The sequence below is a fragment of the Vulpes vulpes genome, chromosome 2 (assembly GCF_048418805.1).
Source record: "Vulpes vulpes isolate BD-2025 chromosome 2, VulVul3, whole genome shotgun sequence".
NCBI classification, from domain to species: Eukaryota; Metazoa; Chordata; class Mammalia; order Carnivora; family Canidae; genus Vulpes; species Vulpes vulpes.
The window spans coordinates 139,508,547-139,535,221 of record NC_132781.1 but is presented as its reverse complement, the minus strand read 5'-3'; the positions used below and the strand labels follow the sequence as shown (position 1 = coordinate 139,535,221).

The following is a 26,675-nucleotide window of genomic DNA, read 5'->3' as shown; positions in this document are numbered from 1 at the left end:
AACAGACACATCACGAAAGAAGATGTATGGATGGAAAATAAGCATATGAAGAGATGTTCCACATCGTATGTCATCAGGGAAACACAAATTAAAACAACAATCTCCCACTACACGCCTAGTGGAATGGCCCAAATCTGGAACACTGGCAACTCCAAATACTGACAAGGACGTGGAACAACAGGACTCTCATTTATTGCTGGAGAAAAGGCAGAATGGTGCCACACTTTGGAAGGCAGTTTGGCAGTTTCTTACAAGGTGAAACAGACTCCTACCCCAGGATCCATCAATCACATTGTTCCATATTGACTCAAAAGATGTGAAAACTGGGCAGCCTGGGTGGCCCAGCGGTTTGGCGCCGCCTTCGGCGTGGGGTGAGATCCTGGAGACTGGAGATCGAGTCCCACGTCAGGCTCCCTGCATGGAGCCTGCTTCTCCCTCTGCCTGTGTCTCTGTCTCTCTCTCTCTCTCTCTGTCTCTCATGAATAAATAAAATAAAATCTTAAAAAAAAAAAAAAGATGTGAAAACTTTTGTCCACACAAAATCCTGCACACGGGTGTTCGCAGCAACTTTATTCATTTTTAAAAAGATTTTATATGTTTATTTGAGAGGGGGGGCGTGCATGAGTAGGGAGAGGGGTAGAGGGTGAAGGAAAAGCAGACTCACCACTGAGCAGGGAGCCCGACATGGGGCTCGATCCCAGGACCCTGGAATTATGACATGAGCTGAAGGCAGATGCTTAACTGACTGAGCCCCCCAGGTGTCCCCCAGCAACTTTATTCATAATTGTCAAAACTTGGAAGCAACGAAGATATCTTTCAGTAGGTGAATGGATTAGTAAACTGGTATATACGCCCCATGGAATGCTATTCCACACTAAAAAGAAATAAACTATCAAGTCATGAAAAGACATGGAGGAACTTTAAATGCATATTATGAAGTGAAAGGAGCCAATCTGAAAAGGCTGCATACTGTATAATTCCAACTGTGTGATATTCTGGAAAAGGCAAAACAATGGGGACAGCACAAGATCAGAGTGGTTTCCAGGGGCAGGGACGAAGGGAAGGAGTAGAAAGGCAGAACAGGTGATTTTTAGGGCAGTGGAAATACTCTGTATAATACCGTAATTTTATCAATACATGGCATTATTAATATGTCCAAACCCATAGAATGTACAATACTAAGAGTGAACCCTGAGGTTAGGGAGGGTCATCCTTGGCAACAAGTGGGCCACTCTGGTGAGGGATGTGGATAGTGGGGGAGGCTATGCTTGGATGCTGGCGGGGTTGTATGGGAAATGTCTACCTTCCTCTCAATTTTGTTATAAACCTAAAACTGCTCTTAAAAAAATTAAATCTTTTTAAAACATCCATTGATCTGCTCTACACTTTGAATGGGTCTCTTACCCATTCATGATTTTATTTTATTTTATTTTTTTAAGATTTATTCACTTATTTATTTATGATAGAGAGAGAGAGAGAGAGAGAGAGAGAGAGAGGCAGAGACACAGGAGGAGGGAGAAGCAGGCTCCATGCCGGGAGCCTGACGTGGACCTCGATCCCGGGACTCCAGGATCGCGCCCTGGGCCAAAGGCAGGTGCTAAACTGCTGAGCCACCCAGGGATCCTCCCCATTCATGATTTTAACACCATTTTGGTCATTTGGAAAATATTAGTTCAGAGTTACATAGATCTTCCAAATGTTGACATGTTTCAGCATACAGTATTAAGAACTCACATTTCTTAACACTGACACCGATCTCATCAGAAAAGTCTTTTAGGTATTAGGAAGCTGTCAAGCTCATGATGGTAAAGACAAGTTTTCCAACATTCTTTCACTTGAAAGCTGGAATTTTTTTTCCATTTTGGTGACAGAGTTGTTAGTTTTTTTCCTTGAAATGATGGGCTCACTCGGTTTGTTTTCAGAAAATATCTTCCAGAGACCAAATCCAAACTACCATTGTTTGTCAGGCATTCTTTTAAATAAAAGTGCTGTCCCATGGATAAAGGGACTATTTTGGCTGGCAGCTCAGTCTTACAAGTGCCTTTCCTCCAGAAAGACACCCATCCTCCGGTTTGCATAATTGTGTTATGCATCCTTTCCATTTCATTACACAGAATATGAAAAAGATGTACATACTCGGGGTAGAGATTTCTTTAATTCTTAATTTTTCCTACTTCAAGGACATTCTTAAGTGAAAGTGGCATCTTCTGTGATCCACCATGTGAATTCATGGTGTCAAACATGTAGTGGCAGCTGGTATAGTTTGGTGGTCTTGCTTCCTGCTCAGGAGCTTGCGGTTTTATCTCTTACGGCTTTTGCACTATCTGTGCAAGCAGCTGACACTGTTAGAAAGGCAAATAATGTCTTAGTATTGTCATGAACACAGTTTTGATCTTCTGGACCCCCTGCAAGGGCCTCTGAGACCCCCCAGGGGTGCAGACCACACTTTGAGAACCACTGGTGTAGTCAATCTCTTCCTTGTGCCTTTGGGGACCTTCAGACCCCAAAGAAGAGATGAGGCTGCCCAGGTCCAGAGCCAGTTGGAGGCAGGGCCAAATCTTCTCTGACACCTAATGTCCCTGAGACCTGGAAGCTGAGTGACATGCTCCTTTTTGAACAGAGGCAGTATCTGATCACATTGATGGTGAATGGATGCCTCCAGTGAGGGGACAATGAGACAGGAAAGGGTATCAATGAATAAGCCTAAGTAGAGGCACCAATCAGCCAAACCTGTCCTCTTGCAGCTTGGCCTGCCTTCCTGCAACCCCTGCCATGCATGTGGTAGTCCCACCTCCATCTTCCCTCTTCCATAATTATGTTGCTAATATCTCCCAGCCGAGGCGGCTCTCATTAAGCTATTCACCATCGTCACTTTGTGTTCTGAAAAGATGAGGTTGGCCATTATCACTTTTCTTTCCCTTTGACTGAGCTCTGTGTGGGTAATTTTCTTCTGCCCTTGTTCATTTCTTAGAAATTTAGCCTCACCAATTTTAGTTCTTTTCTCCTATCTTAGAACATTGTGCTCAGGAGAAAGGCGGCAGAGGATGAGGGTATCACAGATTTGGAAATTTCTGTCCCATTCACCTTTAAATTTATTTTTGACTGAACAGTGCCTGCTTGGTGGCTGGGCTGTCCCCCATGCTCCTGTTGAGAGACACTTGGGAGGTGCAGGCTAGCAGGTCTGGACCCGCCAAGGGGAGAAAGCAAAGCACCAAGAGAGAGTGGTGCCATGTCAGGCTGTCCCAAAGTAGGTGACAAGACTGCATCTCCACTTCATACCCGGGGATCTGAGGCAATCAGAAGCCTTGGTGATGGAAACATACCATTGCACCCCCAACCCGGAGGGCCCAGTACACGTCTATCCCACATCCCCCCCAACCCTGCATAGCACAGCCAGCTGTGCCCTGGCAAGCCTCCCTACAGGCCCTCACCCCATTCTGCACTGACCTCAGCACTCCCCTGCCCAGAAGCAGTAGACTAACTACTGCCCTTTACCCTGCCAATCTCCCTACCCAGCCTGGCACCCAATGCCCTCCAGGGGTGGCCTGGGGAGACAGACAGGATGAAGCAGCTTTTGCTGAAAATGGCAGAGCTGGGACGGGGAGGGGATGAGCACTGAAAGCCCAGGTCACAAATGCTACCGCTACCGGGGAGGCAGAGAGAGAGAGAGAGAGTGTCCCAGGCCCCACCCCCAGGGAGCATCAGCATTTGCTCTATGGGACTCAGATTAGCAGTCCCGCCACGGGACCTAGGCTGCCTCCAGCCCTGTCTCTGTGGAGCTGCACACGTTCACACTCAGCTACTTGGAAGAGAAGCCCCACCAAGATGCAGTCTGGGTGGGAGCCCCTTGGGCCACCCATGCAGGTGAGGTGGCTGTTCCTAGTTTAATGTCTAAGGGTCACATGGACCTCCAAGCCTACCATCATCCTCAGGCCCTGCCAATGGCCAGAAAGGCATCTGATGCCCTCGAGGAGCCTTTGATTAGGGTCTCTGCCCGCCCTTGCCCCTTTAATTCCCTCCTCAGGGAAGACCTATCTCTAGCCCGTCCCCTGCTTTCTGAGCATGATTGACCCCTGACTGCCCATCCCCCAGACATACCTCTCTCATATTCCTTCATCCCCACCAATTTCTTCCCTCAGTGTCTGCCTCTCAGAACGCAGTTCCGTGGATGTGTCTCATGCTCCCACTGACTGCAGGCTTGGGCAGGCAGGGTCCAGGTCCTGCTGGGTGATGTGTCGCCAGTGCCCAGCCATGGGCTCAGCATGGGAAGACATCCGGCCAGCCTGTAGTGAAGAAGTTGTCACTGGACTAGCCCTGGCTGCTCCTGCTTTACTTGGGCCAGGGACAGGGGTAGGATACCACACCAATCGCAGGGGCTGACAGATGGTTTCTGAGTGGTAACTTCTAGGTGTGGAGTGTTGGAACCAGTGAAGGAGTTTCAGAAGACTCAGGCTACAGTAGCCCCCATAAGCCCAGGTTCTTAAAGATAGATAGTAAGCCAGTAGAGAGAACTGCTTCTAAATATTTGGAAAATCCAAGGGTTTTGAGGCTGGAAAGAGTGTGATCCTTCAGAAAACCCAAGTTTCTCCACTTCCACAGGAGGCAGCCTGGGTCCCCAACAGAGAAGGTTCCCAGAAGGGCTTAGAACAAATCCCTGAAGATTGCAGGCCCCTGACAAGAGAGGGGGCCCTGGGCAGGAGGGGGCCCTGGGCAGAAGAAGGGAGAGCCAAGGGGGCAGTTCTCCCCTGCTGTGTTCAGGGTACCAGCTAATGGACTGGGGAGATTCAGGCAGTATGTTCTTTTTATGCCAAACGTGAAAGTTCTTAAGGCCGAGACTGTACTCATTAGTGGGTGTACAGTGGATAAATGAGTAAATAGGTGGATGAAAGGGTGGGTAGCTAGATAGATCAAGAAGGAGTGAAAGGAATAGGCATGCCAATGAGTAATTAAGGGACAGACAGGTGCTGGTGTAGGATAGAAGGGAGGCAAAGGGACAGGTAGGTGGGTGTGGAAGTGAGTGGATGGTTGAACAAGGGTAGCTGATAGGTAGATGATGTAATGGGTGGGTGGATGGCTGAGTGGGTGGATGGATGATGTTTGATGGGTAGGCACCCTTGATAGGCAGTACAGAGTACAGGGATGTGTGGATGGATGGATGGATGGATGGATGGATGGATGGATGGATGGGCAAATTTGATAGGAGGCAAGACTGGAGACCACCAAGTCCTTGATTCTGCTTCAGGATCTTTCTAGGGTACCAAGAAGGTTCCCTTCCTTTCCTTAGGACAAGTGGTAGACCTATGATTTTCCCCAGTTTTCCCAGAGACCCTGTGAACTGACCGCATGTTGTAGGCACAGGCCCTGCTAAGACCCTTAAGCCCAAGTGAAGAAAGAGCCCCAAGGATACCTGGCCCCCAGCCACTAAATGCCCGTAGTGCTCCAATTGTCACCACTAACAAAAACACCTCACAAATGTCTAAACTAATCCCTGGTGTGGCACCACTTCACTGAGAGTCACAATGAAGAAGCCATTGGTCAGCCCAGGGCCAGGAAGGCAGGCCCCTGCCAGAGGGGTGAGGGAGGGGCCTGTCCCCACTGTCCCAGAGGCCTGGGGCCTGGCCGCAGAGAGGAAGGGAGGGCCCTCCCCTAGGTGTGAGAGAGAGAACGCAACTGTCGCGCTGCCTTGGGGGCACAGGCCTGGGTGGGCTGGGCTGACAGCTTCTGACTGCCCAGCATGCCCCCCTGCCCACCATGCTCCACCAGCTGGCCCTGCAGTGTGGAGACCAGGCCTCCAGCGGCTGGAGTCTCCGTGCCTCTTCCCCTTGAGGAACAGTGGGGCAGCCTGGTGGTCCAAGGAAGGCAGCGACGCCCACTGTGCCCGGCCCTCCAGGCCCTGCGCAGCTTGGTCTTTTGAGCTCAGGCTGACCTCCTTGCTCCCGCTCCCCTTGGCCTGTGTGTTTTTGCCCCCTGGCGGGAGCCAGGACAACTGCAGCTCACAGGGCAGGGCGGGGCGGGGCGGGGTCAGGTGCAGGCTTTTCCCTGTAGCTAGAGGACTAGGTGCCCGTGTGCACACACATGTGTGTGTTTGTGCATGTGCAAGCGCCTGTGCATGCATGTGTTCACATTTCACTCAGCCTGGGAGATTAGCGATGGAGCCAAACTCTGAAAGATCCAAAGCAGCTCCTCAAATGGAAGGGGTTATTATTATAATTACAATGATTATTGTTATCAAGATGATCATGCTTGCCTGAAAAGTCTTGTACAAAAGCAGCCTGATTTTATGTCAGCTTGTTGTTTGTGTCTGAGGGACTTCATCTCTGCCTATAATAACTAACATTTGCAGGGCTCTTTATGTTGGGAAGCCGAGTCGCATCCTTAGCCTGTTTCATCTGCACAGACAGCCCCGGGGGCGGAGGAGGGGGCAACTAACCCGGGAACAGAGGCTGGGGGAGGTGAGGCGGTGACGTGCGCTGTCCAAGGTCACAGGGCCAGAAAGCTGCAGAGCCAGCATGTGAACCTGGGTCACCTGACCGAAAAGCCCTGCTCACTTCCCCACCACACCCTTTGCATCTCATCTCTTGTGAGGCAGGAAGCTCTTTGTTGCACCTCAGCTCCAAGCCTTTTTGCCGCTGTTTATTGAAAAGTGCACACTGCCCTGAAGAGGAGGGAGAGGTTGGGAAGAACCACGCATTAAATTAGAAGTGTAGTTTCTGCGGATGAATACACCTGGGCACTGCCCAGCCCCTGGCAGCGCCTGGCGGGTGAATGGAAGTGTGTGGTGTGCATCCCCGTGGCTCAGCTGGGCCGCTGCCAGCTGTCCTGGGTCAGCCCTCACTAGCGCCCCCCCAGTGTGGCCCAGCAGCAGCTCTGGGAGGGCTGAAGCTAGGGCCCGGGTGGTGTCTTTGCCGCATTGGTTCAGGCTCCAGAAGCAGCCGGCCCATGGCAGAGGGCTTTCTGGAAGTAGAGCCCCTCACTCCTGGACGCCAGTGAGCAGTCCTACTGATGACCCTGCTGGTGTCCCAACTGTCCTCTGGGTCTCGGGTGCTGCTTCCCGAGCATGCTCATGGCTCGTCCCGAGCAGCACACATTCTTGTGGGAGGCCCCCGGCCCTACACCAGAGCGAGGGCCCCCCTGTGTGCTGTCGGCGCCCTGCTCTCTGGCAGTGGCCCAAGGCAGCCCACCTCTGGGAAGTGCCCTGCTGTCTGTGCTGAGCTCCCCACCCCACCAGAGGGTGGAGATATCCCCTGGGCTCATCTCCACACGCCCCTTTGTCTCTCCCCCTGCCCACTCCTGTCTCCAGACGTTCACAGATAATTTACCTAGGGGGTCCTCCAGAGTTGTGGGGGTTCCCCAACAGTACCTCACCTCCACCAAGAGCAGCCTCCCGCCATTTGTATGTCAACATTATGAGCAGGGTGCCACATTAATGCTGTTTTTAAATCGATGTGGTAAAAAAAGAATCCTCCAGGTATCCTTGAGAAGTCACAGCCTCTCCATAGCCTCCCAATCCTAAAGTGATAAGAATGGCATCTTGCCCACATTCATGTTCCAAATGCACGGTGTGGCTGTGCCCTGGAATGTTCCACCTGTTTACACACACACACACATACACACACGCATTGCAGGAGCCACAGGTTGGCCTCCTCATCTTCCCCTGGCCCCCCAGCAGCAGCTCACCCCACCCCCAGTTTCATGCTTGTGCTGCTGCTCTCCGTTTGCCCGCACAACAGCCTGGTGAAGGGAATGATGACTGTTGTCCCCATTTCTCAGAGGAGGACATTGAGCCTCAGAAAAAGGAAAGCCCTGCTCAAACTAGGAGCCCAGACTGGAGCCCAAGTCTGGGTGGCTCCCGAGCCTATGGGCCTGAATCCCCAGAAGGCTGCCCAGAGGGTGGGTGCCATGGGAGCTGGACATTAAGCCAAGGCAGTCCCAGCTAGTGGAGCATGGTAGGCAGGGGGGCATGCTGGGCAGTCGAAGCTGTCAGCCCAGCCCACCTAGGCCTGTGCCCCCAAGGCAGCACGACACACCTAGGGGAGAGCCCTCCCTCTCTGTGGCAAGGCCTCAGGACAGTGGGGACAGGGGTGGGGATAGGCCCCTCCCTCACCCCTCTGGCAGGGGCCCGCCTTCCTGGCCCTGGGCTGGTAGATGCTTCCCTCAGTGTGACCCTCAGTGAAGTGGTGCCACACCAGGGGCAGTTTAGACATTTGTGGGGTGTTTTTGTTAGTGGTGACAATTGGGACACTTCGGGCATTTTAGTGGCTGGGGGCCAGGCATGCTGGTGTGTGACAGAGCCACATAGGGAAGAATGTCTTGTGCTGCACTCAGCTGTGCAGGGCCCTGTGGGGCACACCTGTCAGTGAGCAGCCTAATTAAACTCCTCACAGAACTGTTAACAGAATCCCAGCATGCTGCCTCTAGGGTCCAGCACGTGGCCAGTGCCCACAACACACCTACTGCCACACACTGGAGGCATAGTACAACATGTGGGCACCGTACCCAGAGCATGGCCCAGACGCTAAGAGAGGTGGGGAGTCAGAGGAGCTGTATGGGTCCCAGTAATGGCAGGTAGGCCTGATGGTCTCAGCAGACCAGGAGATGGAATGGTTAGGACTATTTGAGATACAAATGCAAAAGTAAATCAAAACATATCCTCAAACTGGATTTGGAAAAAAATCAAGAGATTGACTCAAGTAACTAGAAGGCCAGAGGTATATGTGACTGCTGGATTTGGGTATTGCCTGTTAGCATGTCTCAGGATGTCTCCCTCTCCAGCTCTGCTTTCCTCAGTGATGGCTTCACAATCAGGTGTGCCCTCCCTTTGAGTGTCTCTTTCCTAAAAGTTCCTGCAAATATCCTGGTGCTGCTTGAGCCAGTGGGCTGCTTGTAGTCTAATCTGACAAACATGGATTCTTCGTCCATCCCAGATTGTTCACTGAGGTCAGCGGGATGATTGGCTAGGCCCAGACAGACCACGTGTCCACCACTGGAACCAGGGGACAGAGTCAGCCCCACCCAGACCACTCATGATGTGGGTCAGAAGAAGTGCTCTCCTTCAGGAAAGCTGAGACTCTAGGGCCAGAAATTGAGGGAATGGAAGGCATCTTAGTGGAGAGGGAGTGGGATTGGGGGACGGGGACTTAGTATGAGACCTGGGGAGCTGTGAAAAATCAGGAAACTATCCCTGCCCTGAGGAACAGGCACACAAGATAGCAGCTGTGATGTGTGGTCAGTGCGCTATTGGACAGACTCTGCCTGGGGGCATCACAGAGGGCTTCCCTGAGGAAGTGACATTTGAGATGGGGAAGAGTCCAGGCACACAGATCATCTGGGCAGTAGCGCACTGTGAAGTGGGATAACCCTAGTTTACCTGGGCAGCAGAAAGAAGGGCTGTGTGTTTGGAGTCCCATGAGAGGGGAAAGGTGGGAGGAGATTGAGACAGATGGGTAGGCAGGGGCTCAGGGGCCAAGGTAAGGAGTTTGGAATTTAAATATTTATATTTAAATTTAAACTCTATTGAAAGAGTTTAAACAGGGAGAGTTATTGTGCCCAGTAGGATTAGGTTTAACTGTGAATATCTGAGGCCCCAAAACGTGATTTCAATAATAAATTTATTTTAAATTTTAAAAAAAGTCCAAAAGGTATGAGGTGTCCACAAAGTTGTCAAGGACCTAGGGCTGTTTTCTACTATCCCTAGGGTATGGACCTTGTCTTCATGATCCAAGTTGGCTGCTAGAGCTCCAGCCACTACATCCAAGTTCCAGCTTCAGGAATGAGGAAGTAAGAGAAAAGGGTGCAATTTCCTTAAAAAGGACACTTTGGTTTACCTCTCATTGGGTGGAACTTGTCACTTGGTCACACCTAGCAGTGAGCAAAGTTGGGAAATGCATCTTTTATTTGGATGTCAGGATGCTTGGTTCTTTTTCTAAGGGAGAATGAGAGAATTGATGTCACACTAACAATTTCCTGCTGGCTGCTATGTGAGGAACAGACTAGAGAGAAGCAAGGAGGGAGTCCTTGGGAAGGGACTGAGGGCAGCCAGAAGGACGGTGCTGGCTCAGACCCGGGGAAGTGTGTGAGAAGATGGGGAGAAGCAGTCTGAAAACAGCTTTAATAGAAAAAACAGCAGGACACCAGACAGGGAAGCAGCAGAAACAAGGGTGAGGCCTAGTCTGAGTCTGAGCAGCTGGGCTGGTGGTGGTGCCAGACCCTGAGCTGGGGGAGACCAGAGAGAAAGAGCAGGGGGCAGGCGGGGCCGCGGGCGGGGTGGGGGAGGATGTGCACCTGCACAGCACCCCCAGCACCGCCACACCTTGGGGATGAGGTGAAGCTGAGAGGACAGCTCCAGAGCCTGGGCTGTCCCCTGGAGGACTCCCAGCGAGCCATCCATCCCAGCCTTCCCCGAGCTGCGCGGTTTGTCCTGCTGGAACCCCAGGACACAGGCAGGGAACCTCACAAAGGCGTTGAGAGTGGCCTTGGTTGTGAGGCACACCTGGCTGCGAGGCACTCAGGCCAGAGGGTGTCTCCCACCCTCACCCCTGTCCTGACTCCCTTCCCACAGAGCTGACAGGAACCATGATGGTGCTGCCCAGAGGAGGAAGTTGGGAAAGCTCTGGCCAGGTTCTCCAGCTGCATTCCTCAGACAGGACAGACAGACAAGACAGCCAGCACATGGGGGGCTGAGGAAGACCGAGATTCATTCCCCAAGGTCACCCAGGCACTCGGGAGCAGTGTCAGTGTGTAGGCCCCTGATTCCTAGGCCTGTTTTTAGCCACAGGTAGAGGCAGCACCCCGGCTCACCCACCCTGCCTGAGTCACTGCCTGCCTAAGGCACCCATCACCCGGGCCCCAGGGCCAGTTTTCCAGGTCAGTGTCCCCAGGGGAGGCTCAGATGCTGCAGAAACTCGTCTTCACATGGTTCAGAACCTGAGAGGCCAGCCTGTCTTGGCAGGCAGCCCTCCGTGTCAGCTGTGGGTGACTTGGGAATCCAAAGGCTGGGATCTTTGGGACCGCACCCCTTGGGAGCTGGACCTGGGCTAGCATTGTGGGCTTGGCCTGCTAGCCTCCAGGCCATTTGGAGCTTCCTTCCCAGGGTAGACTGCCACCAGAACTTTCCCATCCACCTTCTTCAGTAGACGGGCCTTGGCCTCGTAAGTAGCTACCTAGCTGGACAGCTCAATGCTGGAAAGTTTCCATGGAAGACTTTGACCTCACATACCTTTTGTACAGAATCTTTTGTCAGCCACAGAGTGCCCAGATGCTAAACCTCATTTCCTTTGTGTCTTTCCTACCCCACGGAACACCTGCAGATTTCCAGCAATTTCCCTCACTTCTTGAGCACGTGCCATGGGTGAAGTAGTCTGTGTTTCCTCTAGCTCAGAGGACCGGAGGTTGGAGGGCCCTGAGGGTAGAGGGATCAGCTAGTGATGATTACCAGGCCTGCAAAAAGAAGACCCGACACCAGAGGACCCGTGATGTCAGGGACAGGGCAGGCCAGGGGCACTCCACTCCCAACCCTCAGCAAGGGCTCAGCCGTAGTGGGTTCCAGCCTGTGCACACGGAAACTGGGGGAAAGGCAGCCAGAGGCGGGGTCCCTGGAATGTCGACACCAACTGCTCAGCCTGGGATGCCCTGCACCCACTCAGCTCCCTGGACCTGCCTCTCCCAGTGCCCCCTGTCCTGACTGGGTCTGGGATGTGCGAGGGGCCAGGCCACCTAGAGGATGCTTTTCCTGCTTCTTTCGGGTAGCTTCATTTTTAGGAGCTTCCTCAGGAGTGGGACGGGGGTCTTGGTGATACGGCTGATTCTGGGGGGGCATATCCTCTTAGGCTGACCCTCCTGAAAAATCCCAAGTAAAGAACATAGCCAACCCAGAGCTGGGCATGTGCCTGCCAGCCACCTCACTCCATCCTTGCCTCAGCTTCCCACACCTACCTTCCCGGGCCCCTGACATGCACTGGAAGCTGGTCCGGGCCCCACAGGACCTTGGGCCAGTGTATAGCCACCCCTACTCCTCACCTGGCCCTGCACTTCTAACCACACCTCTATCTGTGCCATTGGGATGTCCCCCAGCACCCAGCTGCTGTAGCACCCACTAAGAGGAAGGTACCCTGAGGCACACAGGGGCCATGAGGCAGAGATGTTCTTCAGAGGCCTCTGGGGTACCATGCAGAGGGACCACGTGGTGGCCGCCTCCTGCTTTGGGGTCAGGAGAGTGATCTGAGCCAGGCCCTGTCACAATAGCAATGTGTGAAGACTCAGCAGGTAAAGTTTGCCCAGGGTTTGGGCTCAGACAGGCACCTTGTTGTTCTGGTCTGGGTTCCTCAAGAAGTTGACCCTGAGACAAGGATTTGGGTGAGACAAGGAGTTTATTAAGGTCATTGCAAGAAGCACCAAGGGACAGTGGAGGTGACCCAGGGAAGAGAGGGGAACAAAGGGGGAGAGGATGTAGTACAGGGGAGGGGTTGGATCTGAGCTGTGGACAGCCAGGGCTCGGAACCCTGGGGATCCTTTGAAAGCGCGCAGACAGGTTTCAGTATCCTTTCCCTGGGAGGGTGAGGAAGGCCAGCTGCGTGCCCACCAACTCCTGTCTGTCCTGAACACTAACTCCCAAACCCCACAGCCTGCCAGCTGCCCGGGAACAGAGCACCCCCAAGGCAAGGCTGGGGGGCCGGGCCCTCTGCAGGATCCCTCTGAGGAGGCCCGACCCGGCAAGCTCCCAGGTATGAATGGGGCTCCACAGCAGCTCCTGCTCCAATCTTGACATTAAGAGCAGCAGTCATCTCAAATGGACCCTTCTGGTTAATGCCTGTCACCCTTGGTGTGTACCCTGCCCAGGCACTGTTGGCCATCAGGGGTGCTACGGTCAGCATCTACCCTCAGCACATGTGGGTCTTATCCCAGAGGCTGGCCTTGGGGCCGGAGCCTCCTAATCTCAAGTCCCAGCTCTGGCACTTCCTACCTGTGAGAGTAGGTGAGTGCCATCCTCCATCTGGCTCTCAGTTTCCTGACCTGTAAAATGGGGACAGCAGCACAATGACTATGGTCTCAAAGGTACTAACAAACCTTCCCTAACTCAGTCACTTACAATAGCAGTTATTTCTTTTTGTGGGCCAGGATCAGAGACCCAGGGTGGCTCAGCTGTGCTCCGTGTGTCCCTCATCCTCTTGCTGGGATGAACATAGGAGTCCGGGTGTTCATGATGATAGCAGGACAAGCGGGATCCTGCCAGGCCTTGGAAGAGCTGGCCGTGGAACTTCCACATCCTTATGTGGGCATGCCCCACGGCCATTCATAGTCAGGGACGGGGCAAATGTGCTGTGCTTCCAGGGGGCAAGGACTGCAAAGGGCGTGGACTCAGGCAGGGCTGGAGACCCAGGCCCATTGATGCAGTCTGCCCTTCCCCCTCCCCTGAGGTGCTTGAGTATGTGCACAGGAGCATCCTTTGTAGGCTACAAAGTACTGTGTGTGTGTGCAAGGTGAGGTGCTGGTGAGGTCCTATGCCTTCTCCAAGACCACACTGCCTTCCAGGTTTCGGTGTTACACGTATGTGATCCACTGTCTCTGAAAATGGTGATACCCCTTTGGTATCCCAGAGGAAGGGAAGGGGGAAGATATGTGTTCATTATGCAATACTGTTCACGCAAATCCAGCAGAGTCTCAGCCTCCACCGTGTGTCTTGAACAAATTACAGCCCCGCAGCAAAGGAGGAAGGGGAGAGGCAGGGAAAGGCAAACTCCCTGCCTCTATTCACCCTCTGCCCTCCCCTTGTCTAACCAGGTCTGGGTCTCCTGACTCCACGGAGAAGTAGACCAGAGGTCAACAGCAAATACGTAACTAAAAAGTAATAAAATCAAGTTTTGGGGGCGCCTGGGTGGCTCAGTTGGTCAAGCGTCCGACTCTTGATTTTGGCTCAGGTTATGATCTCAGGGTCATGAGACCGAGCCCCATGTTGGGCTCTGCACTCAGTGGGGAGTCTGCTTGAGATCCTCTCTCTGCTTCCCCCACACACTTGCTCTCCCTCCCTCTGTCTCTCAAATAAGTAAAATATCTAAAAATAATAATAATAATAATAATAATAAGTTTTAACTTTGGGCTAGCTAAAGGCCTAAACTCTTGACACTGAATATTGATATAACTGGAGAACCAGCCTCTCCATTCCCCTTCCCCCAATGTACAGCTCCTCTGGGGCCCCAACCCTCCACTACCTGGAATTCTCAAGTAACCAATATGTCCATCTCCCTGATTTATCCAATGCCAGGGACTTTGCTCCATCTGGGTAAGAAGTAGAGGAAATTACATTAGTCAAGAACATTGTTTTTGTTGTTGTTGTTTTCTCTCCAAAAGCAAATACTTTGTGGCACCTGGGTGGCTCAGTGGTTGAGCATCTCCCAGACCGGGATTGAGTCCTGCATCGGCTTCCCCTCAGGGAGCCTGCTTTCCCTCTGCCTGTGTCTCTGCCTCTCTCTATCTCTCATGAATAAATAGATAAAATCTCAAAAAACAAAACAAAAACAAAAACAAATACTCTGCAAAAGCCCTGTTTTCAAAATAGATGAAAGCAGAGCTACCCTGGTTGAGCTGGCAGGTGGAGACGAGACCCCATCCAGGCCCGTCCTGCCTGTAGCAGACACTCAGGCTACACAGGGCATGGTTGGAAACCGCTGCATGTGAGCGTCCCTGTGACAGAAGGCTGTGAGGGCCCTTGGGCCCCAGGGCCCGGGAGACCAGACTGTGTCCAGGGGCCCGGAGCAGGCTGAGGCCTGAGCCACTGTCCTGGTGTCCTAGTAGGTGGCCGGCCCGGGCTCTGACCCCACCGAAGCCTCAGAGCCCCCACCTATCTTCCCCTCACAGGCTGATGCTAAGATGGTGTGCGACGTGGTGAGTCGGATGGAAGACACCGAGCCCTTTTCTGCAGAACTGCTTTCCGCCATGATGCGGCTCTGGGGTGACTCAGGAATCCAGGAGTGCTTCAACAGGTCTCGGGAGTATCAGCTCAACGATTCTGCCAAATAGTGAGTGTGTCAGTCCTGGGAGGCTGCCAGCAGGGCACGGATGTGGCATGGAAAGGGGGGGGCACGCAGGGAGGGGTCCTTGGCGAGTCAGAACTGACGGGACATGTCAGGAAAGGTGTTGGGAAGGAGTGGGAAGGGGCTGTTCCTCCCACCCCTTGGATAAGGATGAGGCCAGGGAAGCAGAGGACACCAGAGACGAGTAGGGCTCCCGGGCGCGGGGCCCTCCACCTCTGTGCCCTGGGTGGGGCCTGGACTCCAGTCTAACAACTTTTTCCCACTGGAGAACCCTGACCCTGTAAGTACAAATCAAGAGCCATATAGGCAGAAAATAGACGATTTGTTTTTGTTTCATTTTAGAGAAAATAAGCTTTCCATTGCTCTATCTTTAAAGTTAGCATTTTAAATAAGAATAAGGAAATAAAGAAATAATCGAACATATCCTTTGATAGTGTGTTATAACCAAATAAGGGAAGAAAAGGAGAGATGAGAGAAGGGAGGGGAAGAAAGGGAGAGGGAAGGAGAGGGATGAGGCCACTGGAAGCCAGAGAAGGCTCAAAGGGGGAGAAAGGGAGAGGCAGAGGAAGCAGCCTGTGGGGCTCTTCATGTGACAGCAGCTCAGGCGTCCCTAAGGTTACGTGGCCTCTTCCCTAGATCGGCCCCACATCCCTGGGAATGGTCCGCACTAGTTGGGGACTAACTTCTGTCCTGGAGAGGTTGGGACGGCACCCCACTTTTGTAGTCTTGTGCCTGTGGCATCAGTGGGAGCCTCTGGGCTTCAGCCTATGGTCTTAGGACAGGTGTGCTCCACCACCGATCTGATCCAGGCATCCTCACCCCTGCTGCTGTCAGGACCACTGTGCCCCCAGGAGACATTTGGCAACGGCTGGAGACACTCTTGATTGTCTGACTAGGGTGGAGTTGCTGGCTGCCGGTGGACAGAGGCCAGGCATGTCGCTGAACGTCCTTCAGTGCGCAGGATGGCCCTACACGGCAAGGAATCATCTGGCCCAACATGTCAGTAGTGCTGAGCCTGAGAAACCCTGGCCAGCAAACCCTGGCGCTGTAGCAGAGGCTAGGGCCCAGAAAATGGCACTTGCTCATGGATGTCAACCACAGTGACAGCTGTCAAACTAGGGACTTGAGTGAGGCCACAGCGTCTTCCCATTTCTGCAAACCTAGACTGTCTACTGGGTGAATGCTAGGTCCTGGGAGTCCCAGGTGGTAGGGAGCCAGGCCCAGGCCCTGAGGGGCCCCCAGGGACACCTCGGTGGGTAGGGGTGCGTACCCACTGCTGCCGGTATGTACTCAAATCACTTCTGCAGTGGACCCAGGTCTTTCCCCTGAGTCGTTTGGTGGGGAACAGCTTCCCTGCCCCTGCTGGGCCCCAGTCCAGGGCCTTCCCATCCCCCATCCCCCCCGGCCATCAAATTGTGCTCTCCACCTAAATTGTTGCCCATTTAATTATGACATAAATACATTGCAAAAACAATTTTTTTTTTAACACCACAGAGAGTATAGAATTAATAGTAACCTCCTTCTCCCCTTCCAAATTCAATTTTCATTTCTCGGTCCCAGTGTAAAGAACCTGTCCCTCCCACCTACTAGAGCATTTAGTGGCCTCCAGTATGGAATCCAAGGAATTCAGTGCACGTGCCTGCCTCCCGTGTCTCTTCTCCACTTCCACCACCAGTTTTTTGCTAGTTAGGGGATTACTTGTGATTCTTCTGGTGGTTACCTTTATAACTTTAAATAAGAAACATGAGTCAATATTTGTCAACTCCCCACCAAGTCAGCTGAGGAAACCTGCCTCCTTCTCTGTGTGTTCGTCCCTGGGACAGGGTCCGGGGGCAGGCGAGGGCAGGAACCCACAGCAGTCAGGACCAAAGGGCCTTAAGCCTTCCTGGTCCAGGCTTTGTGGTCACGGTGTTAGCAGCCAGGTCCCCTTTTCTGACAGAATCTGGGGTGCGATATACAAAACAGTTAACTGGATTTGTTGTGACTGAGAGAGAGCCCCACAGAGTTGTCTCGGGCTCTAATCCCAGGGGGATGGTGCGAGTGGCTCCCGAAGGCCCCTATTCCTTTACCAACTTCCCCAGCCCGATCCTCACACTTGACAGGTAAGGACAGGGCCCCGAGGGGACAGGGAGGTGGCCCGTGCTGCCAGGCTCCCTGCACTCAGGCCCCTGTGGGCAGGGCTGGCTCTCCCTTCATCCCTGTGAGTGACACTGAGACAAGCCCCAGCAGCCCGGAAGCCTGAGCACATCCAGGCAGGGGCCGTAGGAGCTAATTCCATGGTTTGGGTAGGGCAGTTTTTCCTCCCACCCCTGTCTCTGGAGCCCTCCCCTCAGGCTTGCTCCCGTACCCCGCCAAGCCTGCTCAGGCTCTCCACCGCTCCTACGGCAGCCCCGTGCACCCCCATGCACCCCCAGGGCCTCAGGCCCCTCCCCGTGTCCTGCCTGTGCCTCCTCTTCAGTCCACGGAGGGCCTGGCTGGTCCTCTCCTGCCACGTCACCCTCAGTCCCTTGCCCGCTGGGACGACTCTCACTGTCTGCCGCCAGCCCCCCCCACCCGCTGAGTGTTGCCTCCTCAGTGTCCATGCGGACATCTCGGCACATCTGAGGTCTGTACGTGCCACCGGGCTCCCAGCTGCCAGCCTGGCCCAGCCTGCCCTGGCCCCGCTCTTCCTCCACTAAGAGCAGCTGTGTTACACCACGAGGAGGTGGCTTTCCTGGGTTCTGCCTCCCACATCCCACCTTCCACGTCCCACCTCCCATCGCTGTGTCCTGCCGGCGTGCAGGGTCGCAACAACCTCCTGACAGGTGTCCCTACTCCCCGCTGAGATGCTCTCCTTACAGCCGCAGAGTCCTTATTCCCACACTCTTCCATCAGAGCCTTCCAGAAGCTTCCCATCTTGCTCAGAGGGAAAGCCCAAGTGCCTACACATGATGCCCCACCCTTGCCTCCATCACCCCACTCCAGCCCCAAGGCTCACTACTCCTGCCACAGGTGCATCCCACCACACCACCCCTTCACAGGCCTGCATCCCAAGCTCCTCCTCTACCACAGGATGGCCTCTGCACCCACTGGCTTCGTGCTGGGCACGGTGGGCAGCTCCCCCAGCTCCCCTCAACCTCCACTCCAACGTCAACCTTCCTTCTCCAGCCACCCTCTGTCCATTAGCCACCCTGCTCCAGCTTTCTCCTTACCAACTTCCTATCTCTCCTGCTGACACCACCTCCTGACATGTTCTGTATCTTAATTGTTAACTATCTCACATGTGCGTGCATGCACACGCACACACACAAATGTAGGCTCTGGGAAGATAGGGACTGTACTGGTCGTGTTCATTACCTCATCCCACACCCAGGACAATGGTACATAGAGTAGGTGCCCCTCCCACATGCTCATCGTCCCCTCCCCTGGCCATGTCCCTGTGTGAGGCTCAGCCAGCATAGAGACAGAGAGCCAGATTTTCTGTCTAAAGTTTTCCCCAGCCCTGGTGTCCAGCCGGAGACAACAAAACAGGGGTCCTTTCAAAACCAGTAAAGCTCCTAAGCAGAGGCAGTTGGAGTGATGCTAGAGGAGCCGGTGGGCAGGGCACAAGGGGTCACGCTCAGAGGGCTTAGGAGGATTGGGAAGGGCTGATCCTAGAAGCTCCCGTGGGCCTGGCCAGGAGATGCTGGGGCAGCCAGAGCTTCCAGGTCTGCTCTGCAGCCTCTGGTCCCCAACTTCCACAGAGGAGAGGAGGCCTGGAGGCCTGTTTAAGGGTACCACTTTGGGAATCAGGTATCTCCAGACTCAAATGCTAGCAGTGTCCCTTTTCTAACAGTGTGACTTGAAGCTTATGCCTCTACCCTTAGGAATCCCTCATTTAGTTTTATTTCTTGAGGGAAAAATGCTCACAAGGATTTTAGGTAGGCTTGGATTATTGGTTTAAGAGCACAAACCCTCATTGGTGAAGGTATCCCCCCTTCCAGCCCCTTGAACATCCTCAAACCGAGAAACTGACTCGCACATGTCCCAGAGCTAGTGCTAACCGGGAACCTCACATTGTCCTGTGGCTTGGACCCTCGGGGCCCTTCCCCTGTGAGCTGTGTGTGGTCCTCCCCAGCAGGTGGGGGAGGGGCAGGTGGCAGAGCCAGCCCTGTGAGTCACTGACTCCTCCTTCAGGCCTGGCCCATCTCCCTTCTCCCTGGTTTTCCAGATACCACCCCCACTTTGGGTTCAAACCTAACCCTCACAGACCCCCCAAAGCCTTCCCAGCTGCCTGGCCTGGGTGGATAAAGTGCAAAGACATAATCTGTCTCCAGAGCAAGTGGTATTGTGAAGAGAGCCCCGGTGCCAAAGACGTGGGTCCAGCCACTGCCTGGTTGTGTGACCTCTGAGGCGCTCTTCCAAGGGCATCAAATGGGAAGATGCAGTAGACGCCCTGATAGACCCTAAGCAAGTACAGAAAGGTGGGCGGATGCCCAGAGGAAACACTCAAGAGTACCGTTAAGAGGTGGACCTGGAGCAAGATGTCTGGGGTTGAGCCCCAGCTCACAGCCAGGCAAGGTACTTATCTAGTTTTCTAAACTGTAAAATGGTACATATAATTCAGGGAAATTAAGGATGAAACATGATCACACATGTGAAGAGTCAAATGTAACCATTGGCCACTATTATTTTAAGATGAAGACATGGCAAAGTGGCATCACAAACATGTTAGTCTCGTGTAAGACCTCTAAATGCACCTGGAGCAGTGCACATAGCCCTTGGTCTAAGTTAGAGGCTCTTTGAGAACATGAGGGCTGGGCATAGGCTCCGGCTATGGTGGGCACCTCCCACCCTCTGCCCCCAACACCAGTCCTGGGTGAGATGGTGCCATCATTTCCGTGGTCGGCCCCCAAGAGGTGCTGCCTAGGGTTGGGCTGGCTTGTTCCAGGGCCCTGTGTGTTCCCATCCCCAGCTACCTGGACAGCCTGGATCGGATCGGGGCCGCCGACTACCAGCCCACTGAGCAAGATATCCTCCGAACCAGGGTCAAAACCACTGGCATCGTAGAAACCCACTTCACATTCAAGAACCTCCACTTCAGGTAAGTCCCAGGGAGCCCCCCGAACCCTGGTGAGGGCACTGTGACAGGTGGGAGACACCAGCCTCTTGACCTCTTGACCTCGTCTGCCTTGGGGAGCTTTCCACTGGGGTCAGGCAGTTCGAGACAAGAAGGGACCTGTGAGTCTGTCTTCCACCAAGTTCAGGGGCCAGGATGACCAGGGAGGCTTCCTGGAAGAGGCATCCTGGAGTGGGTCGCCAAGGAACAGGGAGGATGTGAGTGGACAAAGGAGGGGAGTCCTGTCCTTGAGTGACTTCTGAGGAGGAGGAGGAGGAGGAAGGCAAATCCCCCAGGTGGCCCCTCGAAGGCCTCCCTGTGTGGAGAGGGAAAGAGGGATGGATAAGCCCAAGCAGTGTCTGTGCGACCTCAAGGACCCAGATAATCTCAGAGCTGGAAGGGGCTCAGAAATCAGCTGACCCACCATCTCTAGGTACATGTGGGGAAACCGAGGCTGTGCCCAAGCACAGAGCACAGCTCAAGTCCAGGAACTCTGAGTGCCTCAGAACAGAAGCCTGAGGCATGAAGCTGCATTTCTCAGGGCCTCCTGGAGATTGTGCCCCCACCTGCGGTAACCTCTCTGTACTGAGGCCTGAGAGTCCCGGTCCTGCCCCCACCTACCTTCCAGGTGTGGTTCCTGGTGTCCGTGGAGCAGGAGGAGAGGCTGGGGATCCCATACCACCTCCCAAGCTCCTGCCTGCTCCCAGACAGGCTGAGGGGGCTGGGGTTCTGTCTCCGGGGCCCTGGGCCCAACAGGCAGCATTGGACACAAGAGCCTCCCCTAAACCTGGGAAGTGCAGCACCAGGCCAAGTGTCTCCAGCTTGCCCCTCTGGACATAGGGCTGTGCAGCAGGCAGAGTCTGAGCATAAGCATGGTGGAGGGCTCACATGGGCCATGCCCCTGCCCCTGTATTTCAGATGTGGAAGCAGGATCCAAGTGGAGGGGGGGTGAGACGGGAACTCCACCTGCTTCCTTGCCCGGAGCTTACGCTGGCCTCTGCCTGCAATTGTTCTCTGCCGGAAGGGCTTGGGGTCCCTGTACATACAGGGCCAGGGCCCAGGCCTAGGTGGCATGAGACTGACCTCTGACCTCCAGGACATTGGTCCCACCTGCCCACAGCCCTCGTGTTCCCTGGGAGGTGGTGTCTAGAGGGGGAGAGGCAGGTAGCCAGCTGCCAGGAAGGGCTGGCATAGAGCAGAGATGAGGCTTTGTCTGCAGATGCACCCAGGCCAAACCCTAGCCCTACCATCCTCGTTCTTGCCAGGACCACGGGGCCCTCACCCTGTGGTGCCTCCTTTTCCCTCCAAGTGATGGGTGCCGATCCCAGCCCCCCTGACAACTGCCCCCCCCCCGCCAGGTTTGGAGTTTGCCGAGACCACAGACAGGAATGGACACACTCGGAAGGCCAGGAACAGGATGTGCACATTGCCCCTCGTGGGCAGAGGGCCTCACAGAGGCATTTATGGGGGGAGCCAGCCGAGGTGCACCCCTTCATAAAATTCTTGAGCAGCTGCAGGTGTTCGAGCCCCAGCGTGTGAGTGCAGCCCCTTGCCGGGCAGATGGCACTAGTCTGCCTATCAGCACCCTCTCAGGGCTTGCAGGCATTCCCACACCTGTCTACGCCCCACCGTCCATGGCCCATAGCTCTCCTCTCTCCCCACCAGGCTGTTCGACGTCGGGGGCCAGCGATCTGAACGCAAGAAGTGGATCCACTGCTTCGAGGACGTCACAGCCATTATCTTCTGTGTCGCACTCAGCGGCTACGACCAGGTGCTCCATGAAGACGAGACCACGGTGAGTGGCCCTGGGCCTGCCCGGCCTGTGGCCGCACTCAGCGGCTGGGGTTCCGTGACTGGGGGGCCGGGCCTGCTACTTCTTGCAACTGCAGCCAGGCAGACGCCTCGTGATGCAGGCGCAGGAGAGGCCACGGAGGCCCACCCTGGCTCAGGGGCTGTGTACAGATGGATGACAGACATCCCTGCAACTTCTGGGCTGCCAGCAGTTAGTGCCTCTTCAGTAATCACAGCAGAGACACAGAGGCCATGGCGCCAGAACAGAATTAAGCAAATCCTAAAAGAAATCAAGGTGTAGTCAAGCAAGAATATATGTAAGACAGACAGCCGTTCTTAGGCCTGAGAGCCCGCCCTGAGCCCTAGCCAGGCTGTGGCCAGGAGAGCCATCTGTGGTCGGCAGGGGCACAGCCGTGGTGTGCTGGTTCCTGGCAGCAGGGTGCAGGTCTCCTCCTCAGAGGATGCAGCCCCGGCTTCCACCTGCTGTCCCCCCATCGTCCTCAGTCCAGGGCCTCGGAGGACGGCCCGGCTGGCTTCAAAGGGAGACCCTCACCTGGAGAGAGGTGCAGCCTTCCTCTGGGCCTACTCCCGGTTCTCTGCCCAATTCCAGTGGCCCACTCCCTACCTCTGTTACCTTTATCTGTCAAAGCAGGGTAACAATAGTACCTTTGTCGGGGGCCATCAGCGATAGAATCACAGGTTGCACATGAAATGCTCAGAACGGTTTCTGGCACCGCAGCACTCAGCTGCGGGTTGTGGTGTCACTGGCCACTGTCTCTGTTTGTGGGGGGTGTCAGAGCCTCTGGGGGAAGCCAGTGTTGGCATGATGCACCCGTGGGCTCCCTGGAGACGAGCCTGTGGCATCTCCTGGGGGCTCTGGGGTCCTGGCTGTGGGGTCGTGCCCTTGGCATTTGTCAGCTGCTTCTGTGGGGAGCACACTCCGACCCTCACTCAGACCTACACTCAGACCCCGAGGCTCTCAAAGTCGGCACTGAGAGCATGAAGCAGTTTGCAGTCATGGTAGACCCTGGACAAGGTGGGCTTCTCTCTGGATGTGTCTCCGCCTCGGCCCTGGCCTGTCGCTCCCACAGGGCTGCTGTGCAGATCTGAGAGGCTGTGGGCTGGGGGTGCCGTGCTGTGGGGAGAGACCCACATGGTGATGAGTCTTGGCAGAGTGGGACTGGAGCCGCCGGCAGGGTGGGTGATCCTCATGCTGCTTTGTCCACCTTGCCTTCCTCTTTTGGGGCCAACTACATCCCTAAGTTGAGTTCCAACAAGGCCCTCTAAGCCCCGCCTTGTCCAGGGGCAAGGTCCTGGGGCCTTGGCTGTGAGCTCTCTCTGGTAACAGTCATCCTCAGTGGCCTCAGCAGGCTGCAGCTTCTAGCTCCCTGGAGCCTGGTGGGTAGACACATACCCTGGGCTCTGCTTGGACCCGGACTCACTGGCCACGCCACAGCCCGGGATGGCTCCTGGCCGCCCCCACCCCCACCCCCCACCGTGCATCCCTGCACGGGGACAGCCCCAGCACATCTCTCACTGTTCGCCGATGACTCTTTGTTTTTGGAGCTGCTATTCGCTGTCCAGGCAGCCACCCGCATGATTTGGGCAGCACTTGGCTCATCTTCGCTCCCTCCAATGCCCGGAAGTAAGAAGCAGGGCAGTGAGTGCGATGAGTGAGTGAGTGCAATGCTAGCCCAGCCACAGGTTGCAAAGAAAACTGAGAACTGGAGGGCAGGAGGGCCCCTCCCCTGCCACCTGCCCTCCCGGGCATGCACACAGCCTAAACCCAGGTTCCAGGCTCAGCAGCCACAGGGCTGGGCCTCTCACTCGCCTCTGGAGAGCCGGTTAGAAGCACAAGGGACACCTGTGTGGGTTTGGCCGCCACAGGGCCCCTCAGTGAATGTGGGGCTGGTTAGGTGCCAGGCCTTGTGCTCTGTCCAGCCTGGCCAGACCTCTGCAAGCACCTCATCAGCCCCGCTACTGTGCTGGGAGCCCAACCCCCACACTCCTCGCCTCCTTCTCTTTTTGCCTTTATTGTTCCTCTTCTACCCTCTATCCTCTCTCTTCCTGCCCCGTTTCCGCTGCCCTTGTTCATAAGGGCAGAAGCACAGGACCTTGGGGAAGCCAAGGCCAAGAATGGGCTTTTCCTGGAGCCCTTTTTGCCCCAAAGCAGGCTGCCTCTGCCTTCTGGGAAGAGCAGCAGCCCCTCCAGGAATGGGCTTCAGGACATGACAACCATGCACAAAGACGGCTCAGTGCCACGGGGGCAGCAAGAACGATACCATTGCTAGAGAACCAAGTGAATGTCTGTGTGTCCGGGAGACGTCAGCATTGGGCAGCTGGGGAGCCAGAAGGGTCTGGTCCAGAGCCTGGTCCCAGCCCCACATCTGCCACCGGGTGAGCATGGGCAGCCTCTCCCTTCCTCCTTCATAAAATGGCCTCAGTGGTTGAGCAGCCTCATGGGCAGTGGTGAAACCCACAGCACCCAGGACTCTGCGCTCAGGAGATGGCTGCGGTCAGGCTGCTCCAGCCAAGCGTGTGGCGAAAGGACGAGCTGTGAGACACAGACACTCCACCCCCGGGAGGCAAGAGCTAGACCCTGCTGACTGTCCTTGGTCCTCACACTTCCTCTGTGCTTAGCCCACACGACCCTCGAGGCACTCATGGGACAGCCAAGACAGAGGAGCCTGACCAGGGGGCTCCAGGCCGCCCACCCACTGCATGCTGGCAGCCCGAGGGTTTCGTCCTGTCCTCATACCTCAGGCCGGTGGCTCCAGCGGCCCCAGGCCTCGGCCTGCCACCACTTCTTCACTGCCACTGTCGTCTCCACCGCCAGCCGGGCCTTAACTTGTCAAACCAAGGCCAAAACCATGAGCAGATTCTGAGAGATGCTCCAAGCTGGGCAGGTATGAAGCGCCTCCCTCCAACCGAAACCACCAGTTAAGAGTTGAAAGCACCAGGTTGTCAGGGCCCCGCCGGGTGACTTTGCTGTGACTGCCTGCCCCGCCCATTCCCACCATCCTCGTCCTTGGTCCCAGGGGACCGTGGCCTCCGCCAGCCTGTGTAGGGGCCTCAGGATGGGCTGGCCTTGACTCCCCGAACCCAAGACTGGTTGAGCCAATATTTCAGTTTTTTCTCTCTCTTTTCCTCCTGTATTCTGGGTTTTTATCTTCCTTTCTGTGTTAATCTGTTTTGCTGGGTTTCTTCTTGGGGTTCTTCTGGCCACTCTACTGAGAAACCAGCCCCAACAACTGGCTCGCACCCAGAGCCACCCCCGGCCCAGCCGTGGCCCAGCCAACCAACCCAATCCCCCGACTACACCAAGGCCACAGCAAGATCACCCCCCAGACGCTGTCCCCCTGGTGTCTGCTTCCAACTCTGGATTAATTCGAGGATCTCTCCATCCTCGGTTAATGTTTCCCAAAGGAATGTGTGCACCCTCCCACCCCTGCTGGTGAAACCGAATGAGACCCTGGTAGAGAACTGTGCATGGCCCATGGCTCCGTGTAGACGTGTCGGATGGTGGTGCCCCCTGCGTGCATGGTGCATGTCCTCTCTGTGAGCTGAGGCCCATCCAGGGACTTCACTGGCCTGGGCCAGGGGGCGGAGGGTGGGGGGCAGCCTGCCTGTGCGTGGAGTGAAGTAAGGAGCGTGTCTCATTTGTCCTGCAGGTTGTCCCATCTCCGTCCCTCAGTGGTGCATTTAGCCACCTCCGTGGGCCTTTCCTTTGCTTGGCGCGCTGTGTCGGTGGCCGTGGGGAGTTGGGTGCCCCGGGCACTGCCAGCCCTCACCTGCCTCTCCACTCTGTTGCAGAACCGCATGCACGAGTCCCTGAAGCTTTTCGACAGCATCTGCAACAACAAATGGTTCACAGACACATCTGTCATCCTGTTTCTTAACAAGAAGGACATATTTGAAGAGAAGATCAAGAAGTCCCCGTTAACCATCTGCTTCCCCGAATACACAGGTAGAGAGCCCCCATCCTGGCAGCTAGAGCAGGAGCCTGCGTCGCTGCTTCTGGCCACGTGAATCCTTGAGGGAGCCACCCCGTTACTGAGCCCAGTGAGCCTTCACTGTGCTCTGAGGATGCAGGGCATTCTGTGAGGAAGAACCCAGCACAGAGCCGAAGATGGGCCTCCCCCATCCCCAGGATGTGCCGCTGGGAGGCCAGCTGGGCAGGGGGGCTGCTCGAGTTTCCTGGTCAGGGCGTGCAGGGCTGGAATCTTGCTCTGCCACACACACAGGCTGTGTGAGCTCCACCCGTCTGGGGGCCTCAACTTCGGGCATCTGTAAACACAGTATCGGAGAGGTGACAGCACCAGGGTGACAAGGGGCTTAAAAGCGGGGGCTTTGGGTCAGGCAGCCCAAGGTTCATGCCCAGCTCTGCCACTCATAGCAGGTTACATAACTTGTCGAGGCTCCCGCTTCCACGTCTGCGAGTTGGGGTTAATCACTGGGATTAAGCAGCCCTCCCTCAGGACTTGCTGTGAGGACAAAGTGAGCTAATGAGCATGGAGAACTTAGCGTGGCAGCGGCCCATGATAAGTGCCCACTGAGCATTTGCTATTACTGTTTTTTTTTTTAAAGACTTTATTTATTTATTCATGAGAGACACAGAGAGAGAGGCAGAGACAGAGGCAGAGGGAGAAGTGGGCTCCTCACAGGGAGCCCGATGTGGGACTGGATCCCAGGACCCCAGGATCACGCACTGAGCCAGAGGCAGGGGCTCAACCACTGAGCCACCCAGGCGTCCCTGCTATCACTGTGAAGACTGTAACTAA

The 26,675-nt window shown here is 55.1% G+C and overlaps 1 protein-coding gene across 3 annotated transcripts in view; it reads left to right on the top strand.

Moving 5' to 3' along the window:
• Positions 1-26,675, top strand: part of GNAO1 (G protein subunit alpha o1) — a 174,431-nt gene that overhangs the window by 133,541 nt on the left and 14,215 nt on the right. For 2 of the 3 annotated variants that reach the window (XM_072750203.1, XM_072750202.1), the window contains 3 exons: positions 14,851-15,011; positions 19,960-20,088; positions 21,769-21,898. In XM_072750203.1, coding sequence (XP_072606304.1) covers positions 14,851-15,011; positions 19,960-20,088; positions 21,769-21,898 — 420 coding nt within the window. Of the gene's footprint in view, positions 1-14,850; positions 15,012-19,959; positions 20,089-21,768; positions 21,899-25,707; positions 25,862-26,675 lie in introns of all 3 variants that reach the window. The other variant, XM_072750204.1, reaches the window with a different exon arrangement.